The sequence below is a fragment of the Vipera ursinii genome (assembly GCF_947247035.1).
Source record: "Vipera ursinii genome assembly, chromosome: 1".
NCBI lineage: Eukaryota > Metazoa > Chordata > Lepidosauria > Squamata > Viperidae > Vipera > Vipera ursinii.
This window is the reverse complement of record NC_139512.1, coordinates 337,119,852-337,146,810: the sequence shown is the minus strand read 5'-3', so window position 1 is coordinate 337,146,810 and position 26,959 is coordinate 337,119,852. Positions and strand designations below refer to the sequence as shown.

General features: G+C 41.2%; 1 protein-coding gene across 1 annotated transcript; it reads right to left on the bottom strand.

Annotated features, from left to right (window-relative positions):
- Positions 1-1,060: 1,060 nt before the first annotated feature.
- Positions 1,061-26,644, bottom strand: SEPTIN4 (septin 4). Its single transcript, XM_083367690.1, has 11 exons — positions 26,371-26,644; positions 25,241-25,334; positions 24,371-24,457; positions 22,607-22,730; positions 18,685-18,819; positions 17,407-17,524; positions 16,000-16,101; positions 13,664-13,760; positions 11,863-12,025; positions 7,268-7,367; positions 1,061-5,562 (listed from the first exon to the last, which is right to left on the bottom strand). Exons 1-11 carry the CDS (start codon positions 26,551-26,553, stop codon positions 5,506-5,508), a joined length of 1,260 nt encoding a protein of 419 aa, XP_083223816.1. The 5' UTR covers positions 26,554-26,644; the 3' UTR covers positions 1,061-5,505.
- Between the last annotated feature and the right edge of the window lie 315 nt (positions 26,645-26,959).

Genomic DNA, 26,959 nt, shown 5'->3' with positions numbered 1-26,959 from the left:
AACATGAGCTCCTCCTGTTCTTGAGCTGGGAAAGAAGACCATCAGAATAATTTGGACTCCATGTTTTACTTCTCTTCAATAATAAGACAGGGAAGTGAAGCACTCCTTTGGTGCAGAGTAGCAATCTTTGGATTCCTCAGCTTCCTTTTCCCTACCACATAGCATCAAATATCAGTGGGAATAGCCACTCCCAATCATTCTGTGTAGCATGCCAGGGTATGTTGAAAGGGGCATGTTCTCATGATGCCACCTCCAGCCCAGTCTAGTCCAGCCCAGCCTAGAGCAGAGATGCAACATAAGTCTGTAATGGCACGACTGATGAGGTGGAGTTTTCACTCAGAGTTGGCTTAGATCTTTCTGTACAAATGGGATTGTCTTAAGTCTAGGAATAAGCATCTTTGTATTGGAATGTCTTTCTGTGCACTGACTTGAGCAATGAATTTCCCTGGCAACATAAACCCTTGTTGGTGAACATGCTGTTTCATTGACTTGGCTGTTCCAAAAGCATCTTCTCTACCAAATACTGTAGAGCAGGGTCCCCTAAACCCCAGTCTGTGGACCAGTACCACACCGTGGCATGCCAGAAACTGGTCTGAACAAATGAGCAAAGCCCCATCCATAGGATGCAGGCAGCACACAATATCATGCACCTTCCAGTCCGCAGAAAAATCTCTCTCCACAGAACCGGTCCCTGGTGTCCAAAAGGTTGGGGACCTCTGCTGTAGAGGGCCAATTCTATTCTTTCATTTCCCCACTGTAGGAAAAGTACTTTCCAACCCACAACATACATTCTGTAGAGATGTGGGTCTCTTTCATGAATGGGAGATCTCACTGTTTTGATGCAACGCACTATGACATATTATCACCAGCAGTAGTGTGTGTGTGTGTGTGTGTGTGTGTGTGAGAGAGAGAGAGAGAGAGAGAGAGGGAGGGAGGGAGGGAGGGAGGGAGGGAGGGAGACCCACCATTAAATCAAAGAAGACTTTCATACATCACACTTGGAAAAAACCATTGTGTTGGCTCAATATTTTTTTAAAAACTCGTCTCAGGCTCATTGAAATTAGCTACTTTTATTGGTGGGATTAAAAAATAAACTACTTTCAATAAATATTTCCCAGCCCCAGACAACAGACAGAATTTTTCTCTTTTTTTTAGGAAAATATCAAGATTTGAAAAATGAATGAATAAAAGCAGAAATACTGTTTGGGGGTTCCTAAACATCCTACAACTCTCTCACACATACTCATCTTTTATTACTCCTGGGACTAACCCAGCAATTAAGGCAGTGAGAATAAAGGAACACAATGTTTTGGAAGCATTGTTAAGAGCACACAATACTATGCATTCAGAAGCATCCACAGGATGGGAGAGAAGAGGGAAAAGAGTTAAAAAATGAACTCCACAAATGTGTGTTCAAAGCCCTGTCCCTTTTTTACACATGTTGTGATGCAATCCACTTAAAAGGGGGCAGGATTTTCAACATATACGGTAGTTGCAAACACCCTCCGGAATATATTAATGTATTAAAACCTTCTCCCATACCACTGTATGCATTCCAGAATCCCAGCACTACGTTTAATAGCCACGTTTTATGCTTAGCATCTAACCACAGTGCCTATCTTCATCTCATGAAGGTTAGAAACTTTTTTTTAAAAAAAAATAAAAGATAATTTGGGGCTACTTCTTTTAGTTTTTTGCACATTCAGTTATGGCACAAGAACAGCCCTCCTTGTATGCAACAAGGAAGTTGGACTGAAGCAAAGGGGGAAATCACTTGTCTGAATGTGCTAATGGGAATTTGTGGACTGCTACTTCAGCTTTCACTATGCCTCTATAGCAGGGCTTTTCAAACAGTGGTACGGGTACCACCTGTGGTACATTGGCACCTGGAAAGTGGTACACGACCATCCTAGAAAAGTGGTAGTGGGGGAGGGGAATAAGCTGAACCGGTGGCAGCACCACACAAGCCTGAGCGAGAGACAACTGGAGCTGCAGGGCTGTCAGGGCTCAGCAGAAGCACCATGCTCAGCGCCAGTCTCCAGCTGGAGCTCAGCGCTGATCCCGGTGCTTCTGCTGAGCCCAGAAGAAGCGCCGATCAGCTGGAATGTTGCAGCATCCCCAGGGTCTTGTGATTTACATTCAGATGCTTGGCAACTGATTCATATTTATGACGGTCACAGTGTCCCAGGGTCATGTGAAGGGACCAAAACCTGCTGCAACCACCCAGCAGAGGGGGGCACCCACCCCCTACCCCCGCTGCCAATCCTCAACCGAAATGCTCATAACAATGAAAACCTCGGACAGGAGGAAGAGCGTCTCCAGGCAGGCAGACAGGTGTTTTGCTCGGCTGTGGCTTGGGGGGGCACTTTTTTCAGTGCTATTGTAAATTCGAACAGTCACTAAGCGAACTATTGTAAGTCGAGGAATACCTGTACTTCATCACTTTTTTCTTTTTCTTTTTTTGGTTATAAGTTTTTGACACCTTGCTAGGTGACTGGTGGTACTCGGATGTTGCCATATCCTAAAAGTGGTACAATGGGTGAAAAGGTTGAAAAGCCCTGCTCTATAGCAGCGGTGTCAAACGGCCGGCCCACGGGCCCAATGCGTCATGCCAAAACTGCGCCCACCCCATTGCCGGCAATGGAAAAAAAGTCGCGATATGTCGCGACATGTCACGTGACATTGCGAGTTTGACACCCCTGCTCTATAGGAAATAACTAAATGATGCTTAAATAAGGTTATAAATAGTGATATTTTAGAGTAGGTATTTGCCTTCATCTGTGTAAACAATTTAGAAGTGCAAATGCCCCCTATGTGTCCTAGAGGATAATTTAATAATAAAAAGTAAATCAGTAATTAAGAATAAGCATATCAAATGATAGCATCACAATATTACGATAGGAAGAAAACAATTACAGTTTCAGATAGAGGACTGTTTAACAGTACCAATCAAAAGCTTCCCCGTTCAGATTTTTTCTTCACATTAAAGGGGAAAAATGGAAGAATACAGGGCGTTTACTAGTGAAAATGACATTCTCAGCCCCCCAGTAATATTGCATGAACAAACCAGGTTAATTGCACAAGAAAAGCCTTATTTGGAAGCACCTCTATAAATATTGAAGCCGAGAATATGGGGTCAGCCTCTGTAATAGCAGATTGCTCTACCAATACTAGCAAGTAGTGTTTCTTCCATGCAATGAAAAACATGTTTATATATATCAAGGTATCTTTAAAGCACAGAAGCAGGCCAGGTTATGCTAGGCTAAGGCTAGGCTTTTTCCCCCACTCTGGTCAGTTGGCAATCCTATTTCATTTAGAGCTAGATGGAAAGGACTGGCTAAAGTGTAAGGATTTCTTATTTCCACACCTGCAATTTTGGGGCCTTTCTTTATTCAGAAGTTTCTGCAGGTGATATTATAATAGTTGCTACAGAGATGGTTCTATGATACCCAGTGGGTTCTGAAACTTCTAGAGAAAATAACCCACATTCTGCTTTTCTTGGCCCAGCTTACAAGTCTGTTTGGATCTGGATTCATTGACATTGTGACAGCTATTATGACAGGCAGCTGGTCAGAAAAGAGAATGAGACAGAAGGGTGAGTAGTAACAGATATCTATCAAGAGTTGACTCCTATAGAGTCTCCATGGCTAGAGGAAATATACCACTAATCACCATTGCTACTAACATGAGAGCCTCGGTCTGATCCAGCATGCTGACATGCTGCACTGGGCTACAAATTAAAGACTGTTAGCTTTATTCAGAAGCATCATCTTTTTGCTCCAAAAGGTTCATGTCCTGTGCTACCCACGTGCACTTTGAATTATTCTCCATCCTCTGCCAATCCTTTGCTTCTCTTCCATTGTGGAGCCTACAGGGAGAAAAGGCCTGTTTAATGAGAAGTCATCCATACTTCAGTTCCAAACTGGAAGAGCAGGTGGCTTTCATGGGGTTGCACCCATATCTCCAGTGAGATCACCGTGGTTTTCTCAGGGCACTTTCCAACAAGGGCACCATCCCTTAAAAGAGGAAAATGCCTTGCTGCCATAATCTTGGGTTTCTGTTGGTCCTTCTGAACAGCCTTGAAGTGAGGGGAGACCTAGAAGAGTGAATGGGTTGGCTGTTTCTCTTCTTTTGAACTTCACTAACCTTTTCTGTGAGCAACCAATCAGCTGGTTTGAGAAAGATGTGTAGCTTTGTTCTCTGGGATCTTCTTTCAAAGCGTAACTGCAGCATGCATGATCAGCAGAGATGGGAATTTTAGCAGATTCAGAAGATTGGCTCCCACAAAAGCAGCAGCATGCAGATTTTAAGGACTTGACCCTCCAGAGAGGGGAGAACGCCAGGCATTTTTTCCCCAGACTTTTAGGAAAATTTCCATTTGGAATAAGCCACACATTAAAAGAACCACTTGCTGAATAGTCCTAATTTAGGTATTCTTGATTGAGAGTATGAGCTGATACATATTCACAAAAGAGACACAGTCACTTTAAGACACATGGGAAGGAACAATTTCTAATGAAACTGAATATTCCTTGCAAGAAGCGTGGTTACTTTCCACATCCACCAGCAGCTGGGTATGCATGGCTGTGCACAGGACAGTAAATTTCTTTTTATCTTAATTTGATAAATAGCTTGAAGATCTTAAATAAAATTAATAATATTAGCTTGCAAAAACTATATTAACTCCATGTTTTGACTCTCCCTTATGAGGAGATAAATATAAAAAAGAACAAAACAGTTTTTGCAAAGGGAGTGCTCTTGTATTTAATCCAGTCAAAATTTCCTCAGTGCAAGATTCTGGCAGTTCCCATTCATTTCAAGGGGACTTATAATTAGGAAATTTAATTGCTGGCTACTGCTGATGCCCTTCAGATTTTCCAGAAGAATTTTTTTAAAGCATTCCCAACATCTGATGTGAGTCTGAAAGCTCTCCATTTTACCATCTTACAGATCAGCATTTTGTCATTTCATCACTTGTGTACATATACTTTTGCCAATAATTTTAAGATGGACTTGGAGAGAATATCTTACTAGTGTTTGTGTATGCCTGCTTTTTCACACTTGCATCTTTTTTATGACTGGGTTAGAAAGGAATCTGGACAGAATCTTGTCAAGCACAGTTGTTGGTACAAATTATCATAGTCTGCTGTCAGATGAGAGTTAAGTTTCCTTTCAGTGCTGTGACTGCAGAATAGTTCGTCTCTGGTCTCTACAGAAACATCACTACAATGATGATCAGTAGCCAGACTGGATGGAAAAAGGAAAAATTCCCGTGTGTTAGATTGCAGTAGCATCTTGAAGCCTTTCTCAGTTTCTCATTTCTTAGATGAGTAAGTAATTGTAGAACTTTGGTTTTAAGGCGATCATTGCAGCAATATATGTTTGTCAAGGACCAAGTACTGGAGATGGGATGAAATTCAGAGGGATGTAAACATTTTCTGCTTTGGAAGGATGCCAGCCAGCAGGGACAAAAAATATGTGCTGGGGTAGGGCAATTTATGATTACTATGAATTTTCCATCTGCTGTTGGATTTTCTGCAATCTTTCCTGCAGTCTTCGTAACTGAAAGGGGAAAAATAAGCCAAGAATTTATCTGCTTAATTTTTCTGTGCAAACTGAAAGCCCAAAATAAATACTTCCCCCTAAAAATACAAAATTGAAAGTACCAAAACATATACTTTACAACATAAATCAATATTCTGATTTATAAAGTCCTGTCTAAAAGAGAGATACTTAAACATGTCTTCTAAAACTGACAGAGTAGAGGTCAAATGCAGCTTAGAAGGTTTCACTGCTGAGAGTTAAGCAATGGGCTGTGTCCTCTTTGCCATAAATCCATCTTTCTCAAGCAACTTTAAGAGGTGCCAATTCTGCTCTCAGAATTCTGGGAGCTGAGGTCCAAGTTGACAATTGCTACCACAGATTCATATCCAATGACTACGGTTAGTCTCCACCCCCAGCCTGGCTTAGCATATAATAAGAACCCATATCATTCAGTTACAGAATAATGTGTTATGCAAACTCAAAACACTGATTAAATCAGAAGGACAAAAGAATAACAGAGTTGGAAGGGACCTTGGAAGTCTTCCAGTCCAACCCTCAATTGATGAACTACACAGAGTTGCTGAAAGTCAGAAGCATATAAATGTAATTGATAATGATAGTCATAATCTTAACCCCTAGAAAAGGACCAATGATGTCACAAAGGCTTGCTCATACTCTCCTGATAAAAAGACTCATGGGATACCAGATATTTCTTAGAGCAGGGTTCTTCAGTCTCAGCAACTTTAAGTTGGGTGGACTTCAATTTGCAAAATTACCCAGCACCTACATTAAACAAGGTAAACTAGCTTTTTTTAATGTAATTATTATGCAAGTGGTCAGAACCACCACCAGCCAGAGTGTGAGTTCAGCTCTTTATTGGAGGGGGTAGTGAACTGGGGAGTGAGGGTTACCTGGCCTCCTTAAGTACCCGGCCAGGTAAGCGGACAGCCAATGGGGTTGGCCCTAGGTTTCCCGCCGAAACCGTTCAGACAAACTCCCCCTGGTGGCTGTTGCTATGCAGGTGCCTGCATACATAACACCTGAATGTACTGAGGAAGCAGAAGAAACATGTGAATGGGTATTTATTTATTTATTTATTAATGGGACTTATATCCCGCCCTATCTCCCGAAGGACTCAGGGCGGCTAACAACAATAACATATAGTAAGTACAGAAATTAAGATAAAATTAAAATTAAAGTCATCTGTGCAATAAATTAAAATTAAAAATTAAAAATAAATTAAAAATTGTAAACATAATTAAAATGCCTGTCCGTCCAGGTCAGCCAGGTGGAAAAGGAGTGTTTTGAGGGTATGATATACCAATGTGCAGATGTACTACTCAGGTGACCTTGAGGACACAAACAAACCTCCAAGTGGTCTCAACGACTCACTAAAAGAATGCAAATGACCAGCTGTCTGCTAGGAATATAAATCCTTCCATTCCCCACCATCCAGTCAGAGCCGAAGAAGCTTCTTGGATGAGAAGGGAAACATCTTCAAAGAAAAACAAGAAAGTCCAGGTGCCTCTTGAAAAAGCACCTTTGGGACAATCATGACCTGAATGACTGAGAATCTCCATAGACACATTATGTGAGCCTGCTGTTAAAAAAAACTGGTCTTCTTGATGTGTGAATCTGGCTTGTACTGGGCAAAACCCTGATGTTATACAATACAACTTTCAAGCACCAGCAATCTCCCCCAAAACAGTACCCCATTATTTACCTCCTCATCCTTCTCCCGGATCAGTTTTTCTGTCTCTGAATCTGGCACCGTGGGTGTAGTTGGGATGGGGAAATCAGTCCCACTTTCTCGCGTTAATTTGCTGTTTGTGGGGTGTTTTTTTTTCAAAAAACAAAACCAGGAAAGAAGTAAAAGAGGAGAAAATACATTAAAGCATTCTCAGAGAACAGGTGACAAAAAATGCTTGGGTGTGCAAGCCCACAAAATATCCCATTTGCCTCCCATCAAACTGCTGTATTTGGTTTCCCTCAAACTCCTTTTGTTATTTATTCCATGATTTAATTCCAGTCTGGCTTCCCCCAGATGTTTCGAGGTTATCTTGCAAAGACAATTGTTTCACATTCATTTTGAGGAAAACTTCCTAATGGCAAGAATGGTGGACGGTGGAACCAATTATCAAAAGAGGAAGTGGAAGACAGACTCAGAACTGAAAAAGCTTCTTGGATGAGAAATGAAACATCTTCAAGCAAAAACAAAGAAAGTCTAGTTGACTTTTTTGGGGGGGAGGAAAGGACTTGGGTTGGCAAGTCATGAATCAAGATGCTTCCTAACTCATCTTCCCTGTTGTCATTTCACAAATCAGGAGATCATTATGGAAAGTAGATTACAGACTGCAAATTGGAAAAAAAACCTAATGATCATACTGAACCAAGAATGTGGATTCAAATCTGAAGTTTAAGCCTTTCCCAATTAACAATCTTTGCCCCAAATCTTCATCTTCATATGACATACTTAACCAGGTCAAATAAAAGCCTGGTGTTTGTGTTCACACAGGTTTTTTTTACCAGTAACAGTGCTTACTAGTAACTCTGGTAAAGGTTAGTAGATTGCGTAAATCCAGCAATAAGCTTAAGCATCTTACATGCATACAGACGGTGTTCTGACTTCCAAGCACCCATCAAAATTTTATAGAACTTTTATAGGAAATACATGAAAGCCAGATAGATGCAGCTCTGGAGGAAAGTGTCATGCATTAATTCCAGCCTGGCTATACAAGTCCTCAGCAATTACAAGCTTACTGCAGTCCAACAGCAGAACTGGAAAGGGGGGGTTCAGTTGTTCACCCCAAGAAACAGTTGCTGCAGCAGAATCTCAAAGAGGGGGACATCTCTTTTCCCTCTAAACAGAATGGCAAGCAGAAGAGGGGACTGGATACCCCCAGCTTAAATTTACCATGGGACGGCAGGGCAGGGAAGAAGCTTTCCTCCAAGACTCACACCCCCCCCTTTCCAGATTTTCCCTTGGCTTAAATCAGGGGTGTCAAACTGCTGCCCCACGGGCCAGAAGCGTCATGGCAAAACTGCATTGCCGGCAATGGAAAAAAAGTCGTGATACATCGCAACACGTCATGTGACGTTGAAAGTTTGACATCCCTGGCTTAGATGGTTGATTTGTGCCCTAGTTCAGGCATCATGGACCAAATCTGCCAGTGGTGGAACCACTGTTGGGGGTCTCCCAATACTCCCATGTTACACCTCTGCTCTGCGAGCTGCATTGGCTGCCAGTTGCCCTCTGGGTGAGATTCAAGGTGCTGGTAATGACCTATAAAGCCCTACATGGCATGGGTCCGGATTACCTACGGCATCAACCTCCCTCCGTCCAGTGCGCTCCCACAGAGTGGGCCTCCTCAGGGTGCCTCTGATCAGAGAATGTCGATTGGTGGCCCCCAGGGGGAGGGCGTTCTCTGTGGGCGCGCCAGACCTATGGAACCGCTTGCCGGTTGAGCTCCGGATGGCCCCCGACCTTCGCTCCTTCTGGCGCGATTTAAAAACTTATCTATTTGAACAATCTGGCCTGGTTTGATGGGTTTAGGGTTGGATCTAATTGTAACATAGTTTTAATTATTGTATTATATCGGGCATGATTATTTAATTCTTTTTAACTTCTTTTAACTTTTGTATTTATATTCTGATATTTATTGCCCTGTACACCGCCCTGAGTCCTTCGGGAGAAGGGCGGTATAAAAAATTTAATAAATAATAAATAACTGAAAATCCAGACAGATGGAAGCAAAGCCTCTGAAACCACAGATTCTTGGTTGCCTAGGGGTTGCCTAGAAAATAATCCTCTTTCTCAGGTAGAGAGGAAAAGGGGATGTGAAAGTATGTGTTTCAGAGGGACAAAATCGCTCGGATTCGGACCGGTTTGGACTCCGACTGGGCAGGTGAGGTTCAAGGTGTTGGTAATGACCTACAAAGCCCTTCATGGCATGGGTCCAGAATACCTTGGGGAGCACCTGCAGCCGGCGTCAACTTCCCTCCGCCCAGTACGCTCCCACAGAGAGGGCCTCCTCAGGGTGCCGCCGGTCAAAGAATGCCGACTGGTGGCCCCCAGGGGGAGAGCGTTCTCTGTGGGTGCACCGGATTTATGGAACCATCTTCCAGTTGAGCTCCGGATGGCGCCCGATCTCCGCTCCTTCCGGTGCGACCTTAAAACCCATCTCTTTAAACAAGCGGGCCTGGCCTGATGGGACGGGTTGGGATTTTTATTAATAACTTCAATTTTAAATTTGTATTATTTATGGGCATTGTTTAATCATGTTTTAATAATTTTAATTTTAATTTTTGTATTTAACTTTTATGTATTGCCCTGTTCACCGCCCTGAGTCTCTTGAGAGAAGGGCGGTATATAAATTAAATTAATAAATAAATTAATAAATATTGTTAGAGAGTTGAAATGTGCAAAAAAAGACTGCCTAGTGGTGAACATTTATGTGGTAACTAGGAGTTGAAAACAACTTGGTGGCACATAATGAATTCCTCAAATATACAATATAAATATAGGCTACTCTCCATTTACAGAGGACAAAAATCGTGGTAAATATGGGCAAAATGCTGAATAAGGATCCAGGATACAATAAAAAGGAGGACAGTTTCTTCAAAGTTCTCTGTACCAGTGTTTCTCAATCTCAGCAATTTTAAGATGTGTGTGCTTCAACTGTCAGAGTTCCTCAGCCAAGGCTCCCAGAGAATTTTGGAAGTTGAAGTCCATACGAGTTGCTGGGATTGAGAAACACTGCTCTGTTATACACTGTTTCTCCCTCAGTCACATATTGTCTAATTTGCTTTCTTCAGAAAACGGTAACTTTCAGTCAGAGCTGCTGAAATAATAATTCATATCTAACAGACATGGATGTATAGATTTCATCCTTCATATATAATACACAGGGCCGCCCCCAAATAGTTTGATAAGTCTAACCACTGCCAGTACTTACCACACATAGAGAGAATGGCCTACCCTGCAGTTTCACACAGACCAATGCAAAACAGTAGCAATACATAATAATTTCTTGAATATGCTACCTCCTCGATATCCTTACTAAGATTTCTTTTTTCTTCTTTTTCTACCTGTATTCCTTCCCACCCAAGCTTATTGCCCTTTGCTTTCTTACTAAGTCCCTTCTAGCATGCAGATTGCAAACTGCAGCAATGGAAGAGTTACAGAGGATTATCAGGTTAGTGCATTCAACTGGTTAAGCTCCAAGATACTTAGTACTACTCAAGGACCCCCCAAGAAGATTAGCACATTTCATAAAATGTAGGATTTAAAGGTACTTGTAATCTGTCTCACATATAATCTGCACAATCAACCTGTCTTACCCTCCTTCCTCAACTTTAATCCCAATTTAAATCCTCCATCTTCCAAGCCACTCTTTGCATCTGATGAAATTAGATGAAAAGTCACAAAAGCTTATACCTGAACAACAGAAAAGATAAGTTAAGAGAAACAGAGTCTCAGGAAAGGTTTATCGAAGACTTTCCTTGATAGATCACCAAGATGGTGAGCTGAAGAAGGCCTACAAGAAAATCAAGAGGCTACAACGTATTGTATTTTATCTCAAGATTTTGGACCTAGCCGTACTGTAGAACACCTCCCATTTTTTACACCCACCGTATCCAATGATTGTGTCAACTGGGAAACTGGGAAAAATGAGAACCACACTTCTGAAAGTTAACAGATTTGGGGGAAAATGGGAAAAGTTAAGCAACCAGACTTATGTACATGTGTTTCTGCTATTAGGACAATTCACTGAAAACCTCAAGCCCCCCAAAAAAGGAATAAAATTTCTCTGCATTCACTTTGGTGAGTTTTCTATCTGATGCCACCTTGGTCATGCAACCCATCAGCCACTTTCTGAGTTTAAAACGGAAAACATAAGATATTGCTTGCATTCATATTTATACTGCATCACTTTTCTACAGATACCTGTCCTAGCACAAAATTGCACAAACCAGGAAAATGGATTTCAATGTACACAATTTATTCTGCTTGCAATAGAGCGCTATCCATCTGTTGTTATAATAAATATCTGCCCAAATCATCATTAGAAAAAATCTGTGAATTTAAGCCAGCATTAATTTTCCTTGATGAACTGCCTCCATCAGATTCTTTCCACCTGAGAATTTTTAAGGCCGCTTTGCCTGTCTTTCCTCCTCATACCTGTTGGAGAGGAGGTTACGACAAGGTTACTGAAAGTGGGGTCCCACCTTTCGTATCTCCTTCATTCTTCCCAGCCATTTGCACAGCTTCTCTCCTCCCCAGTTCCACCTCCTTCTTCACAGCACCCCCTAACTTACTTGCGATTCCGCTCTTTCACCACCATGCGAGTCATGCTCTGAATGCACTGAGCCCGGTAGTTTTCATAGTGAGTCTCCCGAGTCACATCCTTCAGATCCTGCATATGGGTCCTTACCAGCATGGTGCGTAGCTTGATAAAGTCACAGTGCATAGGGTTCTCCACTGACAAAAGAATACAGAGTTGAGTGAGTGCAATTTGAGACCGCGTAGTGCAGTGACGGTCTCTAGCTCAACAATCTCAAAACTGGAAACAAATCCATGGAAGATGAAAAGCCTATCGATGGCTTTTAGCAACTAAAGTGAAATGGAGCCTGTCTGGGGAATGGCTGAATGTCCAGACAGGCAGGCAGGCAAAACACGAAAGAAAGCTTTTTGTTTCCTATTTTGCTTGTAGCCTTTTGGTTCCTCTTACGTTCCCAGGAGTCTGCACTCCAGAGAGACCAGGCCAGTTCAAGATAAGACTTACAAAGTGAGCCTGAAGAGTACGCAACTCCCAGCCACACATTTGGAGGAAATATTTTCATATGTATATACGCAATGATCAGCTTCAAGTGATTTTGCTGGGATTTGTTAATGCCACCTCTCCCCTTTTTCCTTATTACAAAAATACAAAAAAGTACCTCCTTATAACAAACATTGCAATTATTGTTTTAGTTTTCCTAAAGCTGATTTGCCAAAGGTCCTCTCTCTATGCTGCCAGTAGGGTTTGTGGACAGGCCCTCCTCTGTAATAAACTGGAGAACATTTTAAAGCAGTTGTTAGATTCAGCACCTTGATTCATCAGCATTTTAGGCAGTTTAGCTTTTTTGAGTGGTCTCATCTATAGTATTAATATCAAGAAAGATTATATATTTTCTCAATCTCTCTCCCTCTCATTCCCTACTCACCTACCTACTGGCTCTCTCAAGCTATGTTTGACACCAATTTATTTTTCAGGCATACAACAAATCTTGAAATTCAAATCTTGTACTTCAAATCCAAGCTTTAAAACTGGATGTTTCAAGACCAACAGGGATAAAAGGATGGGATGGGACCAGGTTTGGCTCTACCCTGGAACAGACTGAAGCAGCCACCTCAGACAGCAGGTGCCAGGACACAGCAGGAAGGAAAGGATGTTTGCTGCACAGCCTGCTTTGTCTGTAAAGGAGGCAATCTTATTTGTAACACAGAAGAACAATTCAACAACCAGTCCATTTGGGTTTTGGATGCGATAGGAGAGACGCCATCTTGTTCTTTGCCTCCCACATCTACACTGAGGACATCTGCAGCAGTGATAAGAAGGGCCAAGAAGGGCACAACTACACAAATGAAGCCCCACTGTGTTGTCAAGTGCATGAAATGCATTTTTAAAAAGGCATCTGGCTTTGATTGGGTAGTTGTGCCCACCATCCTGACTCTTTTGACAATCTATGGGAATGCCCCTGTAATAAAAAACTGGGATTACCAAGAGGTGGCATCTTGTCAATATTCTCCCTCATCCCCACCTCCTGATTTTTCCAACAAGATATGGGGGCACGTGGTGCAAAAATACCATGCTCAAGCCACGTTTCCCACAAAATGACTAATTTAATGCTTGGGGACAGGAAGCTTTTATTGATTTCTACTGCCAAAGCTAAGACATTATGCTGCCAAAGTCAATATTTTGTATTTCCATCCCACAAGAGCATCAGTAATTGGATGTCAATTCAAACTAGGGGAGCATGGAACATTTTTGCCGAATTCTGTATTGAATCAATGTCAGCCCATTAGCTGTAGTCCCCAGTTTATTAGGCCACACTGCCACATGGAGCTATAGGTTACCTTCAACAATTCCCCAAGGGTACAGTCTCCCCCGGATCCGCTTGCCTTTCATCTCCACAATGGTGTTACTGCCAATCACAGCGAAGGGGATGCTGTCCTGCAGAACAGTGACAATTAGGAGTCAGACAGGATGGCAGGGACCTTCCCCAATCTTCACTACTTCACATATATTTAGTGACGAGAGAGAGCATTCCTCAAAAAGATACAAGGAAACTGCCTCGTCATCAACTGCACCACCAAATTTGTCAGCATAAGAGGGAGCGGAGTCTGACGGCTTCAAAAAAAAGGAGGTGGCTTGGGAAAGAGCTGATCCCTGTTGTGCAGTAAATACATACAGTATGATGCATGAGTGCTTTGCAATCCACCAATTCTCTTTCATTTATTTGTTTAAATTAAGGGATTCTTCTTTTTTAAGTGATTCAGGCCAGGCATAAAAAAAGTACAATTTATTATTTGTTAAATTTTATTTGTTAAATTTGTTATTGCTGGCCATCTCACTACTCTGGGTGGCCTACAACAATATAATAGAAAAAAGTGATTTTAAAAAATGGCCCGTGGTTTCCAAACTGTGGACCTATTTGTAAGGACTGTAGCAGTTTTAAACGAGCTTGTCACCCAGCCTGCTCTCTGTCTCTAGATGCATCCTGGCTGATATTCTGCAGTCCAAACACATCTGGAGGACACCAGGCTGGGGAAAGCTACATTAAATCATGAGCATCACTATCTGGGATGAGAGTAAGCTGATTTTTTAAAAATAATAATAATAATAGTTGGACCAGACTTTCGAGGTCATCTAGTCCAGCCCGCTGTTCAGGCAGGAAACCCTATACCAGGGATAGGCAACCTTGGCTCATAAAAGAACCAAGGTTGCCTACCCCTGCCCTATACCATTTCAGACAAATGGCTGTCCAGTCTCTTCTTAAAAACTTTCAGTGTTGGAGCATTCACAGCTTCTAGAAGCAGGTTGTTCCACTGATTAATTGTTCTGTCATGAAATTTCTCCTTAGTTCCAGGTTGCTTCTCTCCTTGACTAGTTTCCATCTATTGTTTCTTGTCTTGCCTTCAGGTGCTTTGGAGAATAGCTTGACTCCCTCTTCTTTGTGGCAACCCTTGAGATATTGGAACACTGCTATCGAATGAATCTTTATTGTCAAAGTACAACTATGTATACATTGAGATTAGCTGAGCCTCCCTTTGTGCTCCCACCCCCCAACACACAGTGACAACAAACCCTCCATCTTACTACACCATGTGAACCAACTACACCACACACCAGCCTCCCAAGTCAATTCTGCATAAAATTCACAAAAGTTATTTCTCATTCAAAAGCCTAACAGCCCACGGATAAAAGGTGTTTTTCAGCCTGTTGGTGCGGCTGGCTATACTCCTATATCTCCTACCCGATAGTCAACCGATGTCAACCCTCACCCTTCTCTTCATTAAACTAGACATACCCAATATCAGCAACCATTCCTTATATGTTTTAGCCTCCAGTCTCTTAATCATCTTTGTTGCTCTTCTCTGCACTGTTTCTAGAGTCTCAAAATCATTTTTACATTGTGGTGACCAAAACTGGATGCAGTATTCCAAGTATGGCCTTACCAAGGCATTGTAAAGTGGTATTAACACTTCACGTGATCTTGATTCTATCTCTCTGTTAATGCAGCCTAGCACTGTGTTGGCTTTTTTGGCAGCTGCAGCACACTGCTGGTTCATATTTAAGTGATTGTCAACTAGGACTCCAAGATCCCTCTCACAGTTGCTACTATTGAGCATACCACCTATACCAGGGGTAGGCAGCCTTGGCTCTTTTATGACTTGTGGACTTCAACTCCCAGAATTCCTGAGCCAGTATGGCTCACCTTGGAAACCTCTCCTTTTTGCCCTCAGCATGGCTGGCTTAGGAATTCTGGGAGTTGAAGTCTACGAGTAATAAAAGAGCCAAGGTTGCCTACCCCTGACCTGTACTATACCTGTTCATTTGGTTTTTCTTGCCTAAATGTAGAACCTTACTTTTTTCACCATTGAATTTCATTTTGTTATAGTGCCCTTAGGCTAAGAGTTTAATCCAAGCCTAGCTGCCTCTCTTTAATATGTCTTAACTAGAATTAGAGATACAAGCCTGGCTTGGAACACATGCCTTAATTTTAAAAAGGCAAGCAAATATGAAACATACTGTTTTCAAATATTAGGAAAAGCTCCTTTACAGTCAAAGCATCAGGATATGTGGAATATGAGTGGGGAAAACTAGGCTTTCTTCTGAATTTGTTCTAACACAATCAGGTACATCTAGCAGAACCAATGGATCCCAATGTCCACTCTTGGTAATCCCTCACTTTGAGTGCTTCATCCTGCAGTTTGAATTCCTCATCTTCATCTGAATCACAATCAGGAAACTGGTAGATCTGGATCCCAAAACGATCAATTTCGTCACGAATCTAGAACAGAGGAACATGCCAGCAGCCAATGAAGTTCAATCATAGCTTTGATTCCTTATATTCTATAGACCAAATGCATGAATGTGGGCACCCACTGCCACTCCCAGAATTCTTCATGAGCCAATCAGGGCCTTCCAGAAAGCAAACAGTGGAATGAAGAACTCAGCATTTAATCAGTACCATACCCCCAATTCTTTATCCTTACTGAGTTTCTCATAAAATACATGTGGTCACTTGGAGGGAGAGACTGAAAGTCATCTGTATGTTAATTTGAAAAAGAATACAGATTTCACAATGTCACTGAATTTTGGGGAATGGGGAATTGGGAGAGGGAGGGAGGATTGAGCTGGAACACACGACAAAGTCAATGTGAGGAAGAGGGGGTGTAACAGAAGAATCTCAAATTGAAGCACAAGATGTTATGATTCTTTATGGCCTACATTTAACTCAGCATTTAAAATCTGAATTTATATTTATATATTTGTGTAAATATATACAGGTAGCTCTGGAGTTACAATCACCCATTTAAAGTTACGATGGCACTCACACAACCAGTGTCTCCACAGTCATGATCATGATTCAGGCGCTTGGCAACCATTGTGCATGTATGACTGTCACAGTATCCTACAATCATGAAATCTTCCCAACCAGCTTCTGACAAGGAAAGTCAATGGGGAAGCCAGAAAGGAAGACTGCCAGTTGAGGTCACATGATGGGTCACTTGACAACCGCACTGTTTAGCAATGAATTTCCTTGGTCTCTTTTGTGGTCCTAAAATGAGGACTACCTGTACTTAATATCTTTATACTTAAGAAACAATTTCAAAATTTGGGGTATTTTAATATTAATTTTATTAATTTTTACTGTAATAGGGCTACTATATTTAATTCTTTTCTTAACTTTTGTACATTGTATTTTTATACCGGGAGAAGGGCGGTATAGAAATTAAATTATTATTATTATTAAAATGTTGGAAATAATAATAATAATGATAATGATAATAATGATGATAATGATGATGATGTTGGAAGGGACCTTGGAGGTCATCTAGTCCAACCTCTTGCTCAGGCAGGAAACCCTATACCATTTCAGACAAATGGCTGTCCAGTCTCTTCTTAAAAACTTCCAGTGTTGGAGCACCCACAGCTTCTGGAGGCAGGTTGTTCCACATTTCCTTTACTTTTTTGTTTTCCTTTTTCAATTAGTCTTGCTTAGGTTACTACTCTATCTCAATGCATTCTGATGTGTTTGTACATTGTTCATGGAAGTGAGTGTCCCCACATTTGCCCCAATCTCCTCTTTTACCTTGCACTTCATTCGTTCCACCTCGGAGGGCATGAGAGTGTCAGCCTTGGCTAAGACAGGGACAATGTTCACCCGCTGATGGAGAGCTTTCATGAATTCAACATCCAGAGGTCGCAAACTGCCAAGAGCAGACAAGAGTTCACTATAGAATACCTGGGAACTGTGGGAAGAGGTTGCTTCTTTTTTGGCCAATAAGCAACATATGCTAGAATCTGTACCAATTATTTGGCGGCAATCAATAATACTCCACAAAACTAACTACGGTATTTCAATTAATTATATAAGGACACATTAAAGAAATAGGCAGAACTGGGTTATGTAGCACATCCTGACTGAAAAATCTATGTTTTTGGCAAAGATGCGACATCCTTATTTTATGTAGTAACATCTGCAGAACAAATGATACTCCAACTTCCAGGAGGAGGCAACATTAAAAGAAGTATGGCCTTCCATTCAAATTGTTTAAGCATTATACCATTTGGATCACACATTTTAGAGTTACTTATATTGAAGGCTTTTGCTGTTTTCCAACAACTTAGGGGAGTCTTTTCCAATTACTTTAACCCTTTATTCTAGATTCTAATTGGGTTTATCAATCAAAAGGACTTCAAGAATTTGAACTCTATGGAGCAAGGACCCTATCAGAGAATTCTTCTCTTTTAACCCTCAATGACCAGCATCCTGTGAGGAAAGCCATATCATGATCTCATGATGTAAAATCAAATATACCATTTTGTCCCGGATAAGCTGAGAATTTTAAGTGCTAAAATCCATCTAAAAATCAGTTTCTGTTTATCCATGGATGGGCTTATCTTCAAGTATATACAATAATGCTGTACTTTTAAAAAGTACCCATATTTCCCATATATCTATCCGAAGATAAGCCCATCCGCAGACATGTAGACCCTCAAATTTGTAACCAAAATATTATGAAAAATACAGACCAACTTATCCACAGGTAGTGTGTTTTTCATGGTATTTTGGTTAAAAGAGTCAAGGATTGGCTTATCTGTGAATTGGCTTCTATGTGAATAGATATGATATTAATTGCACATAGCCTTTACTGGTTGTGGAGCAGTCTAACCATATATAACTTCCAGGCTGGAAAACCAGGGATTGCATATTGGAGACCATGAGGTTAAAAGGGCTAGGCCAGGAAAAAAAAACTGCTACGAGTTTTTTTAGGAAGCAAGGCAGTCACCAAGTCTTTAGTTAACTTTTTTTTAAAAAAAGAAAAAGCATGTTCCAGGATCGTGAGTAGGTTGGTTTAGTTCATACCCGTGACCAAAAGGAGAAATGAAGTAGAGGCAGCAATGGACACGGTTGTCTTGGATATTTTTCCGGTTAAGGCCACTTTCATCCCGGAAATACTGCTCAAACTGCTGATCTATGTAATCAGCTACAGGCTTCCAACTGGGAAAGAAAGAGAACATAGTTTAGAATTGGTGGGTTGAAAGGGAGGCAGCCATCATGTTTGCACAATCAAAACTGTAAATATCACACAGAATTTTAAAAATGCTGAGTCAAGGAATTTGAGATTGCAGAACTGGTTATCCTAAACGGTTTTTCATATCAGAAATATAATACAGAGCTGGGACAGGTATTATTACTGACAATTAGGAAATCCCTGACAATTTTTTTGCAAATCATCCAAGGATCTATATGCAGATCTATTTTCTGGCAATCCACAATTAACTAATATGGTAGGTTACATTCTTTTTTTCATTTGAATCCCACCTCAGCCAGTCTCAATGTAAGTTCTTGAGTGAGTCACACACTTGCCCACAGATCATCCATAAGCAGCACATTCATGCCAGCATGTAGGGGGAAGGAGGGGCTGCTTAGAGTAGTTCAGTAGGACTTCTAATGTGTTCATGCCTGATAAGCCATTGTGGAGATAAGTTTAAATATGTCCCTTCCCTTCAGAAGTCTCCTGCTGGTTCACAATTGCTGCAGCTTAGAAAGCAGTAGAACTGCTCCAGAGATGCAGCAGTCTTTCTGACATATCAACGCAGCTCACTCAATCTACCAGGAATCAAATTATCCACTGATATGGTATCAAATGACCTCAGGAATGAAAAAAATGTTCCAGTTATTTTGAAAGAAATTATATAAGATAAGATAATTTTTATTGTCAATTTGCTGTGGGCACACATCAAAAATTAAATTTAGTTGCCTGCTCTCAAAGTGAAATACATACATGACACACACCTAAAACATACTATAAACAACATACGTATAGACCCACACCCCTACATATACATAACAAATAAATATTAAATACCGTCCATCTTGAATACATAATGGAAGGAGGCAGCCTGAGAGTTCACAAGGTTAATGCTATCTGGAATGAAACTATGGCTGAATCTGGATGTTCTGCTACAGATACCACGAAGCCTCCTCCCAGAAGGTAACAAGGAAAACAGGTTGTGAAGAGCATGAGTAGTGTCCCAGATAATCTTGCGGACGCTGTTCAAGCAACACTTCTGTGCTATGTCCTGGATGGGAGGGAGGAAACTGCCAATGATCTTTTCGGCCATCCTCACCACTCTCTGCACCACCTTCCTGTCTGAAGCAGGGATGCTTCCAAACCAGACTGTGATGCTGTATGAGAGGATGCTCTCAATCGTCCCCCTGCAGAAAGTGGTCAGGACAGGGGAAGGAAGATGTGCTTTTCTCACGCGATGGAGAAAGTGCAGGTGCTGCTGTACCCACTTCACCAGTTTCTCACTGTTGAGCGACCAAGCCAGCTGCACTCCCAGGAATCTGACAGGATTTCAGCCACCTTTTCAAAAACATTTAAACTGATTGTGTGCCATCAAGTTGGTACTGACTCTTAGCAACCACATATACTCCAGAAAGACCTGTTCCTAACTTGGTCCTCCAGATCTTCCAACAGTGCACTCGTTGTCACTCACTGCAAATGAGTTCATCCACCTTACTGCTGGTCGTCCTCTTTCCTTCCTCCTTTTCCAGCATCAGAACCTTCTCCAGAGGGCTAGGACTTTGCATAATGTCCCAGAATAGGATAACTGAGCCAAGTCATTTGTGCCTTAAGTAAGAGCTCTGGTTGATTTGTTCAGCGATCCATTTGTTTATTTCTTGGCTGTTCATAGTATTCTCAAGAGTCTTCTCCAACACCAAAGTTGAAAAGTGTCAATACAGGTGGTCCTTGAATTACAGCAGCAATTGGAACCAGAATTTAGAATAGAATAGAGCTGGAAGGGACCTTGGAGGTCTTCTACTCCAGCCCCCTGCTCGAGGAGGACCTATACCATTTCAGACAAGAGACTGTCTAGTCTTTTCTTAAAAATCTTCAGTGATGGAGCCCCCACAATTTCCAAAGGCAAACAGTTCCACTGGTTATTTGTCCTCACTGTTAGGAACTTTCTCCTTAACTCCAGGTTGCTTCTCTCTTTGGTCAGTTTCTAACCATTGTTTCTTGTCTTGCCCTCTGGTGCTTTGGAGAATAGTTTGATGCCCTCTTCTTTGTGACAGCCCCTCCAATACTGGAATTTCCACTGCTAAGTGATGCAGTCACAAAATATGATGTCATGTGATCACATTGTTTAGTGATGGCAATGCCAGTTGCTATGATTAACTGAATCCCAAAGATTCCAAGCATCTACCCTGATCTAAGCCATTCCTGATCTGGTCCCCCCTTTGTAGGTGCCTCCTCTTCAATTCCTCTCCCCCCTTCCTGATCTTCCTCCACATCTCTGCCCTTTCGGCCACCTTGCATTATGCTACCTCTGTCAGCCTTGTCACCCTGCTCTCCCCCTGCCCGGCCATCTTGTCACCCCACTGTCCTGCACTCAATGCTCCTGCCATTTCTGCCAGCCTTGCTGCCCTCAATTTCTGCTGCTACTGAAATGCCTGGCCTAGGCCTTCATAAGGTAGTTGCTGACCACACTGTGCCAGCCCCCTTTCCAAATCATATGTGGCCTAGTCCAAATCATGGGTGGCCTACTCTTAAGATTGTACTTCTGCCTTCAGCACTGCAGTGTTAACTCTGCTTGTCACAAGCAAAAATGTGTGCCAGTGGCAAAGCACACAATCAGCAATCACATGACTGATGAACGTTGCAACAATCATAAATCAGTTTCAAAATTATTTTTTTAATACTGTCATATCTTTGAACAGTCACTGTATGAGGTAATCAGTAAGCGAGAACTACCTGTAGGTTACTCATAAGGACAATGAGTTGTTTTGGAATTCCTATTTTTCCAAGCACATTTCACAGTTTGATGTGATATACACAAAGACCTTTCTATAACTAATGAAGAACATAACAACTTCTTGTTGGTATTTGGCTTTCTCAATTAACCAGCGTGCATCAGCAATGATGATCTCATGTTCCTCAGCCTTTTCTAAAGCCAGCTTGAACATCTGGCATCTCTTTTTCCACAGAGGGCTCTAATCTGTATTGGATGATCCTACGCATTATTTTGCTATCATGTGATGGAGTTGAAAAGGAAAAAAAAACAAATAGAGACAAAAGGCCTAGAAGAGCCTTGTTTTTCTGGGCAACTCTAGCTTTTTATCTTTATGTAAGGCAGCAATAGAGTTGATGTGGGCGTTGAGGCCAATCTTGACTCAGAACTATTGGATATCTGAGACAATGACATGTACTGGATTCTTAAGCACACAAGGTAAACTTGGTGACTCAATTTATAAATATCCCTCGTTTCTTTTTAATTATTAACCAGGTTAATAGAAGCAGTACTATACTTCAGAAGAGCTACAGGAAGAGAGAAATGCCTTCCTTCTTGTATGGCATCTGGCATACAATTGTATTTGGACACCACCAGAAGGAACCACCATATATAATTTCCTCAAGATCTGATGTAACACCAGTAAGACAGAAATTCCTTTCTAACTCATATTTTAATTTTTTTTAATGGATATTATCAGACTTTCAAAATTCATATCTGGGCCCCAGATGAACAATGCATGTAAAAAAGACTACCTCTTGGGCAAGACTCAGTTCTTCTTAGCCCCTGCAGCAGGATTTACCTGTCCTACAGCCAGCTGGCCTGTGTCTCTTGCAGATTATTTTTACCACAGTCCTGGCCTCTATCCAAGAGTTAGCTCATCCCTGCAAGAAATGCCTAATGGGATTCCCTCCCTACAATTTCCCATGATTCTGCAATAAGGCTTTCCTCAGGCAAATTCTTTTCCACTTTCTGGGGAGACATACCATTCTGTGTTGTTTACAGCATCTCCAAAGCCTGGTGTGTCCACGATGGTCAAGCGAAGTTTCACCCCTTTCTCCTCTATGTCTACCACATGCTTGGTAATCTCCACAGTCTGGACAATCCGTTCTAGTCCCCCCGCCAAGATAGAAAAAGGAGAATCGGAGAGGGTGTATTTGCAAAGTTTCAAGTCAAAGGAAATGTCAACTATGCAAGAATAAGGTCTCTAAAAGAATGCCTTTCCACCATAAACAAGATCTCCTTCCTGATTTTTAGAAACGTTGGCTGTGTAAAAGAGCACTGCTCCTGCATCTTTGATTAAAAGCTGGAATTTAACAGAATCTGAAAAATCCAGAGAACGCATGCAGGAGACATTTGTTACATTGATCTAGTTATCTCTAATGAGTAAGTAATAGGTTTGAACTAGAAATACTGCAGAATATTTGTTGCAGAATATTGCAGAATTGGCCACAGACCAATACCATTTCATCGACTGCTTTGTATGGTTTTCCTACTGGAGATTCTTTGGAGATGTCTGTGATTTCACAGCTCTCTACTTAACTCTGCTTTGTGCACGACTGCTTAAAATTAAAAAAAGGGACTTTTACCATTTTCCTTTTCAGTTACAATAAAATAAAATTAACCTTTCTGTAAAACTTGTAAAATTGATTTGTCTTTCAAAGGAGAAGTAAACTGACTTCCTTAGTCACACATTTCACACTATACTGTCAGGACTAGCAATTACAGGAACCATTTCGTTTTATCCATTTATTTTTTTCTTTGCTGGTAAGGCGCACAGGCTGTGGGAGCCCTGCCTGCCTCACCAAGAAAAGATTACCTCCTGGAAGACAGGGGGTGGCAGGCCTAACTAATCAATAGAAAGAAAGTGGAGCTAAGGAACAATGATCAATCCAAAGTACTTCTGGGAGCTGAGGCTTGAGAATCTTTCATCTTTCAGGCTTAGTATCGCCACTACTTAGTTTGGCTTTATGATTATTTGGTTTGGCTGATGGTCTGCTATTTGTTTTACAGTTATTGCATTGTTTTTCTATTTTGTATCATATTCTTGTGCTTTTTGTTTGTGAGCTGCTAAGACAGTAGTATTTCTCAAACTTTTAAGATGAGTGATCTTCATCTCCCAGAATTCCCCAGCCAGCATACGCTGGCTGGGAATTCTGGGAGATGAAGTCAATCCTTCTTAAAGTTGCCAAAGCTGAGAAACACTAATAATAATAATAATAATAATAATAATAATAATAATAATAATAATAATAATAATAATAATAATAATAAAGTTGGAAGGGACCTTGGAGGTCATCTAGTCCAACCCCCTGCTCAGGCAGGAAACCTTATACCATTTCAGGCAAATGGCTGTCCAGTCTCTTCTTAAAAACCTCCAGTGTTGGAGCATTCACCACCTCTGGAGGCAGGTTGTTCCACTGGTTAATTGTTCTAACTGTTAGGAAGTTTCTCCTTAGTTCTAGGTTGCTTCTCTCCTTGACTAGTTTCCATCCGTTGCTTCTTGTCCTGCCTTCAGGCGCTTTGGAGAATAGCTTGACTCCCTCTTCTTTGTGGCAGCCCCTGAGATATTGGAACACTGCTATCATGTCCCCCCTCGTCCTTCTCTTTGTTAAACTTACACATACCCAATTCCAGCAACCGTTCCCTATATGTTTTAGCCTCCAGTCCCCCAATCATCTTTGTTGCTGTATTAAGAGTTGGAAGATAAGAAGCATGAAGGAACATATGAACAAAGAAAGAAAAAATACCTTCTGCATTTAAGAGTTTGTGATCTTTGTATAGATCTGTAAGAAAAAGGCTGTTCACCAGAGTGGACTTCCCTAGCCCAGACTCTCCTGAGGAGGAAGAGGAGGAGCAGTTAATATTACATACAAAGAAAATGAGTTCTTAAGAAAACAATTTCTCTGAAGAAAAAAGAGACAAATGTGAGGAATACTTTAAATTAAGAGGAATTCTTTAAATAAAGAAAACAAGCAGTAGCAATTTGCATAGCAAGTTTGTATAGTTGAAGCCAATCTTCCTATTTCTAGCTCTTTGGTATCTGCCGCTTAAGACTGTTCATCAGTTCACAAAGAATGCTAAGAAATCCAACTTTACAATCTAATCCAGTAAAAATACTGTGGAATTATTTCTAAGATCAACAGAATATATTTTCCTCTTTTAGACTTTTATACACACATTACTTAAACATAAGACAAATGAAATTTAGTTTTAGTTATAGTTTTCTGCCATGAATAATGTGCTTTTAATCAGCAACAATTATATAGGTAAAGGTAAAGGTTCCCCCGCACATGCGTGCTAGTCGTTTCCAACTCTAGGGGCCGGTGCTCATCTCCGTTTCAAAGCCCAAGAGCCAGCGCTTGTCCGAGAACGTCTCCGTGGTCATGTGGCCGGCATGACTGGACGCCAAAGGCGCACGGAACGCTGTTACCTTCCCACCGTAGTGGTCCCTATTTTTCTACTTGCATTTTTACGTGCTTTCGAACTGCTAGGTTGGCAGAAGCTGGGACGAGTAACAGGCGCTCACTCTGTTACGCGGCACTCGAGATTCGACCCGCCAAACTGCCGACCATCTGATCGACAATTAGAAACAGCCCTTGCAACTTCAGCATTGATACCTGCAACCATTAGTGTGAAATCAAATCCTTTTTTCACAGATTTCCGATGGACCTGATTTGGAAGTGTTGCAAATCCCACATACTCTTTATCATCCTGAGAGGAAAAAGAGGGGGGGGAAGCAGTATTACAAATTGCCAGGCCTTTTGCAAGAATCATGTTTCAAACAGGTTTTTAAAAGTTATTTACACAATAAATTTAACTTGATTACAGAATTAATCTATTTCTGAGTTCATATAATGTACTAATAATATTAATTAAATAGGCTTAGTTTCTATACCACAAAAAAACTTTTAAAAAGTAACTAAACTTCACATGCTTTAACTTGATTTGATTAAACACACTGGGTGAATACAAGAACTGTATCACTGGCAAGAAACATTCTTTATCAAAGCATTTTTATGAATGGCATAAATCCTCTATACAAGACTCAGGAAATGGGCCTCTGGGCCTTTATACACTCACTGTTCATGTCAGTGAGTCATCAACTGATCAATAAAATAGTATTTATTTATTTATTTATTTATTTATTTATTTATTTATTTATTTATTTTTTAAATTTATATAACACCCTATTCCCGTATGACTCAGGGCGGTTTACAGGGAGAATTAAAATACATAACATACAAAATTAAAATCAGTTAAAACTATGATTAAATTACAGTCCCTGAAGTTAAACTAAAACCCAATAAATTAATTAATTAAAACCCCTCAGTCTGGGCCAAACAGCTCGAAGAACCATGTTTTCAAGTCCCGGCAAAATGAGCGAAGGTCGGGGGCAGTCCTGAGTTCCGTGGGAAGTTGGTTCCATAGGGCCGGAACCAACTTCCTTGTTTTACTTCTGTGCTTTCTCCAACATGGGAATGCCAATGATAATCTGTCCAGCTTGAAAAGCATCATTGGGGGATACTAATTACTACAGCATCTGAAGCACACCAAAACATTATTTCTAGAAGAAGCTTACTCATCATAAGCAAAATACTCCCATCGATAGAGATGAGGAACCCTGGCTGACTATTTCAGTATATTCAAGGATCCATGATCACAATCCTATGTCCAGTTCTACAAGAGAGATTCTGAAGGAGGTGGAAGAGGGAGGGTTCTGGCAGAAATGCTCATAGAGATGCTTTACCTCATCTGATTCATATGGGTCAAGCCTGCCCCAGGGGCTTCTGGGACGGGATGGGCTTGGCGGTGTTGGAGCAGCCATGTGTTGCTGTTTCAAATCTAGAGGATGAGGGCGGTGGAAGGCCTTCTGTTCCTTTTCCTCGAAGACATCTTTGGGAATGGCCTGGACTGCAGCACTAGGGAACATTTCAGTCCCACCTGGACTGGATCTTTTCTCCTGATGGATGTCTTCTGGCTTCACCCGGTGGAAGGTCTTTTCAGGTGGGGAATCCTTAAGGAACTGGACCAGCTCAGCTTCTTCTGAGTCTTCCTTCAGAAAGTGCTTTATCTGGGCAGGAGAGATTGTGGGAGAAAACACAAACAGAAAACAATACTTGTGTGAAGAGATGGACCTCACCTACCTTTCCATCCTGGTATTTGCAGGTCTTTGTTCATGGTGTAGTATTGATTTCTAATACTGTGGTCCAGGATCCTTCCCTTTCCAGTGACTGCTTCAAAAGCAGCAAGGTATTATTCTTTCTTTTTATTTACACATACGTGCAACTCTAACACGCCTATTGAACTTTTTGTTACAGAAATATCCTCTTACGGTA